Below are 12731 nucleotides of genomic sequence, written 5' to 3'. Positions count from 1 at the left end.
AGGGAGGGATAGCTCAGTGGTTAGAGCACTGGCCTTTTAACCCCACGGTTATGAATTCAGTTCTTAAGGGGGGTCTTTCAAGGGTCTGGGACAGTTTAGATTTAAAAAGAAATATCTGTGAGGGATGGTGATTGGTCCTGCTGTGAGTGCAGGGGGTTGGACTTGATGACCTCTCAAAGTCACTTCCAGTTGTGTGCTATCATTTAGGGTGGTGGGATAGCTCAGTGGTTGGAGGGTTGGCCTTGTAAACCCAGGGCTGTGAGTTCAATCCTTGAGAGGGCCTTTCAAAGTTCTTGGGCATTTTAAATTAAAAAAAAAAAATCTGTCAGGGATGGTGATAGGTCCTGCCCTGAGTGCAGGAGTCTGGACTCAATGATCTCTTGAGGTCCCTTCCAGCTCTGTGAGAGATATTTCATCCCACGCACCTCTCTGTGGTTTGTCAGGTTCTGGAAACTCACAGTAGCACATTCATCATCATGGTTCTATTGGCACTGTGTGATCTTGAATACGGGGTGTGACATTCACTGGCAAGCCTGTTAATTCCTAAGTAATGCCAGCTAGTGACTCTAGGCAGATAACGAATGACAGGGAGTTTATTTCTTATTCAGCTGTACCCCTCCAAGTAGATCATGACTGATTAGTTTTAATATTCAGCAATAAGCTTCTCCATAAATAGTCTCAGGTGTGCCAGGACAGTGGATCATTTTCCCTAAACAGTGGCTCAATGAGCATGCCTTAAAACCTTGTACTTCCCCTACCAGCAATCACCCATCACAAAATTACTTCGAGCTTCCTGCAGCAGGAGCTGAGGTGCACAATATTGCCAGGATGCAAGTGAAGGAAACACTTCATCAATAAGTGTTAAAAGAGTTCTTTTTCCGAGCATGAAAAGCAAGATGGTGAAGCAATTTTCCCGCCCTTTGCTGGTGTTCATCATGTATTTATTAATTTTAGCACAACTGGCACAGGAGTGTTACTAATCACCTCTGCAGTAGAAATTGCTGTTCCTTTTCAAGGCACTATGCAATGTGTGCTTGTCTTCCTTCTCTTTACTGCTCCGGTGGGTTCGATGCTATGTTTACCCACCAGAGTGCCCCTCCCCGTGCGTAGGCAACGTTTGTGGGGTTGCACAGGGGTCACATGCACCCCATGCCCTCCCTGGCACGTACTGTGAACGCTGCACCATTTCCAATGAGTACAGGGGCGTGACCTGAACGTACTGCTCCTAGGTCGCACCGCTCTGGGGCGGGGCTGCCCCCACACCCACCAGATGCAGCACAGTGCTTCCGCGGGAAGAGGCAGAAGGGGCGGAGCAGAGGTGGGGAGAGGGCAGGGCATGGTTGGAGCAGGGGTAGGAGGGAAAGAGCATGGGTGAAGTGGGGACAAGGGAACGGGAGGGGCATGTGCAGAGCGAGGGTCTGGCAGGGGTTCTTGGCTGGAGCCCCCTCCCTTCCATACCTACGCCAATCACCTCTGTCTCTACATCATGAACTGTTGGGGGAAGCAGCCCCACCCCCTAAGCTGTGTCCTGGGGCCGGCTCCCTGTCGTAAGCTGCTTGAGGAAGCAGACCCCTGGCTCCTTTGGCACTGGGAATGCAAGAGCTACCAGCACAGGAATGGGTGAACTATTCTCAGTCTCCACCCCAGGGGCAACAGTAATAGCAGCAGAGCCAACAGCCACCGCAAGCCCCGGGGCAAGCTGTGACTGGGGAGGGTGTCCCCCTGCCCCCAGAAGGGGTGTGGTCTGAGGCGGAAAGGGCGGGGCCGCAGGTAGTCAGGTACCATGCCCCAGGCCTCAGAGCCATGCAGAGGGCACTCCAGCAGTTCAAAGGGGCATGGGGCTCTGGCTGCTACCACTGCCGTAGTAGCAGCAGTGAGGGCCACAAACTCTGAGCCCCTTTGAATCTCCCGGATCTAGAGAAACACCTGTTTCTATCCCACGCTCCCCTTCGCTGACGTGAGTTAGCAGGAGAGTTTGGAAAGACAATGCATCAGGGAGGTCCCCAGAAGAACCCTCTTACCCCAAGGTTCTGTTGGAAGTGAAGGGAAAAAAGCAAAACAAAAACCTTTGTTTTTTCAGCCATGAATTCACAATGACGCTTGCAAATATTTGGTCTGTTCTGGGTGGGAGCAGGAGGAAAGTTCTCCCATTTCTGAAACATACGTGTTTTATTTCCACAGTTTGCAACTTTATGTCTCACGAAAAGTGCCTCAAGCATGTGAAGATACCATGCTCGTGTATCGCACCAAGTCTTGTAAGGGTGAGTCGAATGTGCCATGATATACTTCACCTCACCGGTGACTCAACCAGATTTGCTCTAGCTTCTTCATGAGCAAATGAATTGCTTAAAATAGACTGGCTTATTACTGTATTCATTTTAATGGCATGTAAATATAATATTCGTTTCCAGCTCTTCGTTTTTCCAGGACAAACGTTTTAAATCAGAGTCCTTCTGAACCTGCCAGGAACAGGTGGTTCTGCACAAATGGCCTTGAAAAATGCTGATTCGCATTCCGTAACCATTGCTAAAGTGGTTTAATGGTTTGGCCTTGCCTGGAAGAATTGTTATACTTGAATGTGGTAACTGATGCAAATGAGTTCATAAGTACAGTACAGTCGTGTGTGTGTGGCTTTCTGAGCAAGGCTTTTGGACATTACTCTGTTTTTTACGGCAATTACACTTCGGTGAGGGAGTGGTAAGTCTCTTCAGTTGAATGAAGAAGATAGCTTTGTCTGTAGGCTCGTGCATCTTAAAATTTTTGTTTGTGTGCGCCCTTTTGTCAATCCTTAATTGTAGCAGTGGATACAGACAGAAAATATAAATAAATCCAGGCCCTCCCCCAGGTCCAGAGAAGCCAGGGCCACTTGCAGCGTACGAGGCCCCTAGCCATATAAAAATAAAAAATTATGACTCATGAAACCAAAATAAGGCACCAAAAAGAGTGACACACAATCTGAGTATTTGAATATTAAGAATCCAGAGCCTTTTGCACTCCTCATTGAGGGATGGGCATAGAAACAGTTGCAAGGCTTTTCAAAAGCCAAAAAATTAACAAGTGTCTAAATCTGAGGCCACCTTTGAGCTTGAGGCCAAGGCCCAAGGGCACTTCTGACCCCCCCATGCCCTGATTGGCCGTGTATAAGTCCATGCTAAGGTCACATTATGAATACTACATGCAGGTATGGTCACCTCATCTGAAAAAACGATTTATTGGAAAAGGTACTGTTCAGGGCAACAAAAACAATAAAGGGTATGGAACAGCTTCAGTAAGAGGAGCGATTAAGTAGATTGGGACTTAGCTCGGAAAAGACACTTCCAGGGAGGGTTATTGTAGGGGTCTATAGAAACATGATTTATGTGCAGAAATTAGGTAAGTAAGTGCAGTTCATTCCTTATAAAAAAACAAGACCTAGGGGACACCAAATGAAATTCATAGGCAGCAGGTTTAAAACAAACAAAAGGAATTATTTTTGCTCACGATGCACAGTCAACCTGTGGGACTCCTCGCCAGAGGACAGTGTGAAGGCCAAGACCTTAGCAGAGTTCAGAAAAGAGCTAGATCAGTTCTTGGAAGGTTAGCTCCCTCAATGGCTATTAGCCAAGATGGGCAGGAACAGCGTCCCTAGCTCCTGTTACTCAGAGCCTGGGAACCTCTGACATTGGACGAATCGCTTGCTGATTCCATGTTCTGTTTGTTCTTCTGGGCCATCTGGCATTGGCCACTATTGGAAGACAGGGTAGTGGGGTAGATGGATCTTTGGTCTTAACCCAGTGTGGCTGTTCTGTGTACACTTTGGGTTTTTTATACGTTTTGTTGATATTTGTAAATCTTTATGAGAAGACAGAGGCTCTTTTGGAGTCCTAGCTGAGTGCCTTATAATTTTGGTGTAGCAGCACAATTCTTTCACGCGTGACTTCTCTCTCTGGAACATGTGCAAGCAGAACAGAAGTCTGAGTGGACATAGGAAAATGGATTTAATGGAAATAATAAAAGAAGAAAGACACAGAGGCACTGTGAAGTCAGAGGATGATGGAAATAGAAAGGTAGGGGCCTTAAAAAACCTGATAAAGTGGAACAGAAGTTTTAGATACAGAAAATCCTGAAGAGTTAGAGGCATCTGACATTAAATCAGTTGCAGTGAATCAAAGGGTACAGGTGGAACAGGCAGAATGGAAGAGTTACTGAGAAGATAATCATATCCTTTTGGGAAGCTTTAGATGGAGAGCCAGCATGATCTTATTCCGGTATCTCAGATGCATGTTGCAGGTTCTTGTATGCTGTCATTAAACCCACCCATTCTCTCTGGTGTAAACGTCTCCTTAGGTATCTTTTTATACCGCTTGTGGCCTCGAATGTGCAAATAGGAATTGACCAAGATGCTGACGCTGGAGTTATGGCGAGGGCCTGTGGATATTTCTGGTGGGGGGGATGTGTGGATCTGGGAGCTTGTTAGAAGTGGCTAGTACGGGGTACAGAGCACAGAGGCAACAGCAAAAGGAGGGAGGGAAGAGCTTACTTGTCTCCTTCATTCACACCCTTGGGATCCTACTGTCTGTGGGACTTTGTTAACTTATTCCTTCAACAGCTGGGCTGTGACTGCTCGGGACTCCTGGTGGATCATGGCCACTGGGCTGGAAAGTACCACTCCAAATCCTGTTGTTTCAGATGCATGGGCCAGTGGCTGCAATGCCAGATGCAGTGATGAAGGCAACACGCTTTATTTATTTTACTGCTCCTCTCACTCTTGGCCACAGGGCAGATATTACAGCATTTGTAAGTCAACAGCTGAGTCTGCTGCATCCTATAGATGGATGTTTGTGTGTAAGCTTGGAGAGGGTCATAGGACAATGACTAGCTCAAGTTCTGGGAGAGAAGAAGGATCGTCTTTCCTGGGAATGTGTGACTGTCCAAGGCTTCACTTAAATGTAGCGTACCATATGAAATGTCAGTTCTTCTTAACTGTGTGACGAAAACCATGAGTCTGAGTGTATTAATTCTAAAATCAGTTTAACCCACAGTATCTCGGGATCAGTTGTTTTTGTGTCTGGGTGCCAGTGTTCCTAATAAACTGAGTGCTTGGGCAGTCACCCAGGAGAGATTCAGGTGCCACTCAGCTGATTAGAAGAGTGCCCACAGCTGGCAGCTTGTGTTTCTATGAGTGGTGCACATTCACACCTGCTGAGGTGTGTATAACATTTATTCCACCCATGGCTGGAAAAATTAGAAGGAACACTGCTGGATGGGTGTAGGTTGTTTTTCCTACTTTTCTCATATGCATATTGTTATGTGTTTTATTTAATGATTTATTTTTGCTTAAACAACCAAAATTCAAATAGCTGTTTGACACAGCTGTAGCTCAAATCCTCCACTGCACCAGTGGGTGTGCAGCATGCCTTGTACAGTTGGCTGCCCTCTGCTCTCACAGTTGTCCTCACCGGTGCAGAATTGCACAGGGTTGGAGGGCCTTCAAGTCAGAAGGTGCTGTGTAGAATGTAAGGTTGGTTTATTTACATGATGCAGAGCCAACCTGTGGAACTCCTTGCCAGAGGATGTTCTGAAGGCCAAGGCTGTACCAGGCTTCAAAAAAGAACTAGGAAAGTTCAGCTGCCTGGCGATGGTGTCTGTAATCACTGCTTGTCAGAAGCTGGGAATGGGTAACAAGGGATGGACAGTGTTACCGGCAGCCACTGCGAGCCCTGGGCGAAGGCCAAGAGCAGTCAGTGTTTCAGTGCTGCCCAGACTGTGGTGCTGAGGCCCTTGCCCTCCCTCACAGCTGTGTGCAGCCAGAGCTGCGCCGGTGCAGCACTTCAAAGGGGCATGGGGGCAGCGCCCTCCTTTGCCCCTCCCCGGCTCCACCAGCAGGCCTGGGGACAGATCACTTGGTGGTTACCTGTTGTTCACTCTCTCTGAGGCACCTGGCCTTGCTCCCTGTTGGCAGACAGGACCCTGGGCTAGATGGACCTTTGGTCTGACCCAGTGTGGCCGTTCCTGTGTTCTTGATGTGGTCATCTGAGTGCTGTTAACCGCAGGCTGTTGTGCAAGCTAGGGCTGCCACATGGGAGATGCTGCGTTGCGTGCAGCCTACACGAAGTAAATATTTAACTTGGCTCTTAATTAAGAAACATAGTAGAGCAAAGCCACTAAGGATGGTTTATAATAGATGTGGAAAATGGAGTTTTGCATCCGTCACTGTCCCTTCAGAGTGTTTACAGGTGGCTCCGTACAGAGAGCTTGCAGAGTTAGACTTACAGACCTTAAGGCTAGAAGGAGCCCTCATGTTCATCAGGTCTGATCTGCACATTGCAGGCCACAGAACTTCGTCCACCCGCTCCTGTACCAGACCCCCACCTCTGGCTGTGCTGCTGAAGTTCTCACGTTGTCATTTAAGACATCAGGTTGCAGAGACTCCGCCACTTTAGTTCAATCCAGCAAGTGTCCCATGCCCCATTCTGCAGGGGATAGTGAAAAACCTTCTCTATCTCTACCTGTCTATCCCAGGAGAAAATTCCTCAAGTCCAAACATGGTGATCAGTTAGACCCAGAGTGCCTGAGTGAGACCCAACAGCCAGACACCTAGAGAAGAATTCTCTGCAATAACTCAGAGCTCTCCCCACCTTGTCTCCTGTCTCCAGACGTTGGTGATATTTGCTGCTGATTTGCAGATTGGCAGCAGGGCGTTGTAGGCCATCCCGTCATACCACCCCCTGCACAAATTTAGCAACCTTCTTTGGCACAATGGACGGTTCGAATAGGAGAGGGAGACCCCACAGGGAATGGATAGAGGATATGGTAGGTTGGTGCGGAGCTAGTTTACAGAAACCAAGCCACTCTGCACTGGACCAGGCAAGATGAAAGGAAATAGTGAGGGAGGCATCAGACACCAATGGGCACTGAGCCCGTGGTGGTGGTGGTTGATAACGATGATCATTTTGAAGCCAATGGTGAGGTTTTTTTGCCCCCACTAGGCAACTTTTCCAGACGTTCGTGTCTCTGATGGTGTCTGATGTACGAGGTGATGTTAGGAGAGTATATTTCCTGTCATTTTCTCCTCATGCCTTATATTACGCTTATGACATAAATTGCATTTTCAGTCTCTTGGATACACAACAGCTTCTATGATGTTTCATTTGATGTTAAATGAAACTGTCAGACTACCATTTTTCAAGGATCCTCTCATGGAAATTTTTATACCTAAACCACGTGTGCTTTCCAGGATCGAGGCTCATACGTTCTCAAGTGTGTCATGATTAGAGCCAGTCTCAGACAAGTTCCTGCCTGGGAGATTAAAAAAGCTGCTTTACAAAAGTTTTTACTCAACATCCTTGCTACGACTCAGTGTTTCTGATTGGAATCAGGCCACGGTGTTTCAAAACCTGTGGAGAGTCCAATTTGCCAAGTGTCCGTTTCTACTCTTACCTCTCAGTGTGTTTAGCTATGTTGATGATGGTTTATGTTGTGTGCATGTTCTCCTGGCTCTGCCTAGACATATAAGTGTTTTCATTGTTTTGTTTTGATTTAAAAGTTTATGGTCATAGAGAGAAACTTTTTTAGTTTGTTTTAGGAGTCTTCTATTATAAATGCATGCTTTTACCAAAGCTAGGTATTTGTGGTACATATTTTCTGAGTGTTGTTGTGTTTAATGTCATTGTCCTGCCAGTGTTTTATTTCTGGAGTTGTATGTGAATCAGAAAGTTTATTAGTCCAATAATATTGCGTTAATTTTGTGCAAACTGGGGTATGTATACAAAAGCGTGCAGAGATAGACTTCAGCTACAGTTCTTGGTTGTATATAGACTTGCAGTTCTAAATCAGTACAGTCTTCCCCTGCCTTACAAGGGTAGTTTATCCCTGGAAAAACCCCTCTTAGGACGAATTCTTGTAAGTTGAAAACATAATTACCATTAATTTCAACATGAAAAAATGTTGTGCTAAAACAACACCAAATCCAATTAAAATGAACACAATTACTTCAATAGGTAACACTAGTTATCATAACACAACATAACAAGGCATTTTCCCTTCGTTAATTACTCTGTAATATGGCTGTTTACCTGCTTTCAGGGGGCTGTCCCAGGTGCAGAGGCAGGGCTGTGAGGGGAACGGGAATCGAAGAGTGCCTGGGAGGCGGGTGCAAAGCCGGGTAGCTGCCCACGGCTGCAGAAGTGGGGCCAGTGCAAGTAGATGGGCAGGGCAGAGCAGGGCACAGGGAGGCAGCCCAGCCTGAGCACAGCTTAGGTTAAGCAGGGAGGGGACAGTGCCAGGGGGCTGGCCACACGGGGAGCTAAGCAGGCACAGGGAACCCCCAGCTGGTGAGGGGTGATGCCTCACTCATACGGGGCTCTGTGGTGGAGAGGCCCCACCGGCGGTGGCCGGCGAGCTAGGTGCTAAATGGGACGGAATGCCACAGGCGGTGAGCGGCGCCCGAGGCACAGCTGCATGGGGGGGTGGCGGCAGTCCTCTAGCCGCTTGGGGGGGGGGTGAGCGGCAGCGGCGGGGCCGGGATGGGCTGCATGCCCAGCATCCACGTCTCGCGGAGCGGCATGATCTACTGCCGGGACTCGGACGAGTCTACCTCCCCGCACTGCGCCGCTGCCCCCCTGCATGGCCTCCTCGTCAAGACCAACGTGGCCGACTCCATCCCCTCGGTGCTTGCCTACCAGAGCCGCCAGCCATTGCCCGGCCCCAGCCTGCGCCGCCAGGAGTGTAGGGAGCCCGCAGCCACCGGCCAGGCCAGGGTGCGCTGCTGCTGGAGCACTGAGGCGGAGACCCAGGCCAGCCACAGCAGCATCAAGGTAAAGGCAGGGGTGGGCTGAGGTGCCTAGGGTGGCAGCTTCACAGATGGGCACTGTCCCCTCCTCTCCTGGCTCCGGAGGTAGGCACCTGCTGTGGGTGGCTGGGGACTCCGGGAAAATGCCGCCGGGCACTGCGGAGGGATGCACCAGGTGGGCAGCAGCTGCGGCAGTTGCTTTCTCCCGCTGCAGGGCAGCTGCGTACCGCTGAGGCACGCGAAATCCAAATCAGTCCTCGTAAATGTGAAGAAACACCTCATAAGGCAAAGTAGGGGTATTAAATGAAACTCCTCGTAAAGTCGAGTATCGGAGGGGTAGCTGTGTTAGTCTGGATCTGTAACAGCAACGAAGGGTCCTGTGGCACCTTATAGACTAACAGTAAAGTTTTGAGCATGAGCTTTCGTGAGCACAGACTCACTAAGTACGAAAGCTCATGCTCAAAACTTTTCTGTTAGTCTATAAGGTGCCACAGGACCCTTCGTTCTTGTAAAGTTGAATTCTCGTAACCCAAATGGGCATATCTTGGAGTATGACTGTGTATACAGTTTTCTGTATAATAATTAGCTTAGAATATGTTAGTCGTTGGTTGCTTGTATGTGTATCATTGGTCTTAATTTAGTTCTTGCTCATTCAGATACTGGATTTTCCAAGATTGTAGTTCCCATAACATGTTGCCCCGAGAGCCAAATACGCTGTTGACAGTTTGTGGAAGAAATATCACTACTATCACACCATTTAAAATGATCAGAATCCATTCTGCATTCAACAATCCCTGGTTGATGGTAACAGTTTCATACCTTGATCTAGTTTTCACTATTGCCTCAATATTGGGAGCCTCACGTGAGCAATTTCCACCAAGGGCATGGAGGCCCAGTAGCATGGTCACCACACCATTTGCCTGAGCTTTTAAGGAAGTGCCTGTCAGGGGTGAGAGTGAGTTTGAGGCAGACAGCCAGTCAGAAGATAGAGACTCTTGTCCATACTCTCAGTGCGGAATGCCATTTTCTGACACCGCTTATCTGAAGGAGCCTCAGCTCTGCTTTGCTGAGGTCGCTTGCTACCGTGATCAGATTCAGCTCCCCGGAGTGGTCTGCTTCCACTTGGGGCCCTGTAGCTACGGGGGAGTGTTTGGTGTCTGCTTGGGCCTGATGCCCCAGGGTAAAGGAACAGCTAAATGCAACTCAGGATGGTCTGAAGTAGACAGAGCAGCTACTTGCCAATTTTGATTTTGGCCCGGATCGTAAGAACAGCCGTATCGGGTCAGACAAAAGGTCTGTCTAGCCCAGCATCCAGTCTTCTGACAACAGCCAATCCCAGGTGCCCCAGAGGGAGGGAACAGAACAGGTGATCATCGGGTGATTCCTTCTCTGTCACCCGTTTCCAGCTTCTGACATACAGGCTAGGAACACCCTCTCTGCTCATCCTGGCTAATAGCCATTGGTGGACGTAACCTCCATGAATTTATCTAGTGCTTTTCTGAACCCTGTTAAGTCCTAGTCTTCACACCGTCTTCTGTCAAGGAGTTCCACAGGGTGACTCTGTGTTGTATGGCAAAATACTTCCCTGTGTATGTTTTAACCCTGCTACATATTAATTTCATTTGGTAGCCCCCAGTTCTTGTGTTATGGAAACTAATAAATAACTTTTCCTTACTTGCTTTCTCCACACCAGTCATGATTTTGTAGACCTCTGTGATATCCCTCCATTAGTCTCCTCTTTTCTAAGCCCGGTCTTTTAAATCTCTTGTCATATGGCACCTGTTCCAAAACCCTAATATTCTTTTTCCATTTTCTGAACTTTGTCCAGTGCCAAGGTAATCTTTTTTGAGATGAGGTGACCACACCTGCACACAGCATTTGAAATGTGTGAGTACCATAGATCATGGACTGTGATGAGGTGTCATAGAAACTTGAAATGACACCTACTTTATTTTATATTTCATTTGAGAGGTGACATTTGCAGTGCCACAGTGCCTCCTAACAGGGCCACCGGTTCAGTCACAGCTCTGGGAGATGAACAGTACCTGTTGGATCATCAAAATGACTCCTTGCAATGCTACCAGTTTTCCTGGGTGATGTCCCATCCAAGTAATGCCCCAGCCCAGTCCTCCTTAGCTTGGAAGCTTACACTCCTTAATATGATTGCTGGTTACTAGAAGAATTTTGCTTGTTCCAAAACTCAGCTGACATTGAGCATTATTCGTGTGAGATACAGGTGAGCTCAGTATCTGTAGGAATCAGACACTGATTGTCAAGCTCGTGTGCTGGGCTTATGACTGTGAATTTCATTATCCTGTAACAAATAAGTTAAGTATCAATTTAGTAATTTAAACATAAGTTTATTGATTTATTTAATCCAATTTTAATGAAAAGTTACTTAATGTTAGTCAAACATTTGAAGAATCCCCAATACGTAGATTAAAATAGCGACACCAATCTTTTTTTAAGTATCATTTTCTTGCCATAAACTTGTACCTCTAACAATCATGTTCAAGAGATGTCCGCTCGCCAGCTTCCATTAGTGCCAGTTGCTGTATTGCCCCAGGGCTTCTCTAGTAACTTAGGTCTGCAAGGGGAGGTCCATGATGGACTTCATGAGATTTCTGCTCTTCTTGTCTTTCTGCGGATATTTGGACCCACAGGTCAGGTCATCACCTTGTTGTCGTGAGTGGGCTTGCGTGTTACAATGAAACCAAGAGCAACACCATAGAGAGTCTCATACTCCCGGCAGGGTCACCCATTGTGGCAAGATCAAAGAGGAGGGTCCGGATGAAGAACGATCCTAAAAGCCCTCACTGGTGGAACAGACAGAGGATAGCCAGGGTAATGCTACTACAGCTGTGAAGGCAGAGGAAAGCCGCAGTAGACAGGAGACTCCCAGTTGTTGTGGCTCCCATGCCATTGGCCCTGGGCCTTCTATCCATTGAGGACCATGTGGAGGCTACAGTGCTACAGTTCCCCCACATGAAAAGAAGTCTTGCACAGGCATCTTCCTCTGCATATTGCTCTCCTAGACTTAAGCCCTATAGTGACTGGCGAAAGGGAGGAGCAGGATTGTGAAATTGGGAAGCTTTGAGTCATGGACCAGCACGTAGGTGGTAGATGGATGAATCAGTTATTCTGTTTCGAGGACAGGTGGTAGAATGGTCTGGCTGCTGCATCCATGACTGAGCAGCCTTATAGAGGATCCGCTCTGCTCACAGAACTGTGGCTCCAGGATCGGGCTGGTCATCCATCAATGGATTTCCAAGTAGGAGGGTAACATGAAGACATCCTACTCGTTATCGAGCAACCACCAAGAAGAAGAAGGATATTTGGAGGATACAAGTTTGTGACTGTTCTTTCCTCTCCTCCCCTTCTTGTCTCTTTGGCTGTGGTGTGAAGGCTTTGCCCAGGCCAAGGGGTTTTTGCAGCATGTCTGAGAAGTGGTCAGGCTCCAGACCGATCCAGGCTTATCTGGAAGGTTGACTGATGTGTGCCCTTGGCAGATCTCTCACACTTCGTCCTGGATTTTGTGAGCTGCATTCTTCTGGCAGGGCAATTGCTCTGGAGCCTCAGAAAGGGGTGGGAGGCCCAATGTGACCAGCATTCCCCCTAAGCTGGGTGCTTGTGCAGCCACTCAAGAGAGATTCCAGTCCCGCCCAGCTGATTAGCAGAGTGCCCATAGCTAGGTTTTTGCTTCTACTGATGGTGCACGCCTTAGTGCACATACAGAAATTTATTTTGCCCATGGATGGAAAAAATCCACATGCGGATGGAAAAGATGAGTAGGAACATTGGACGTGGCCCTTTGTTGCGTTACGAAGAAAGATGGGCATGCTATACTCATTTCCTTACATTATAAGCAAAAGAATGGTAAACTAGTACTTTTTTTAATGTTCTTAACATTTTTACTGCTCCCAATTCTTCATCTCTTTCTCCAAGCCCCTAAAAGTAATAG

The 12731-nt window shown here is 47.7% G+C and overlaps 1 protein-coding gene across 1 annotated transcript in view; it reads left to right on the top strand.

Annotated features, from left to right (window-relative positions):
* The window catches only part of DGKQ (diacylglycerol kinase theta), a 133831-nt gene that overhangs the window by 32413 nt on the left and 88687 nt on the right, over positions 1 to 12731 (top strand). The window contains exon 2 of the mRNA XM_074994552.1: positions 2182 to 2261. Within this exon, the coding sequence (XP_074850653.1) occupies positions 2182 to 2261 (80 nt within the window). The remainder of the gene's footprint in view (positions 1 to 2181; positions 2262 to 12731) is intronic.

Source organism: Carettochelys insculpta, chromosome 5 (assembly GCF_033958435.1).
Source record: "Carettochelys insculpta isolate YL-2023 chromosome 5, ASM3395843v1, whole genome shotgun sequence".
Classification (NCBI taxonomy): Eukaryota; Metazoa; Chordata; order Testudines; family Carettochelyidae; genus Carettochelys; species Carettochelys insculpta.
The sequence above is the reverse complement of the archived record's forward strand: the minus strand, read 5'-3'. Positions and strand labels throughout refer to the sequence as shown.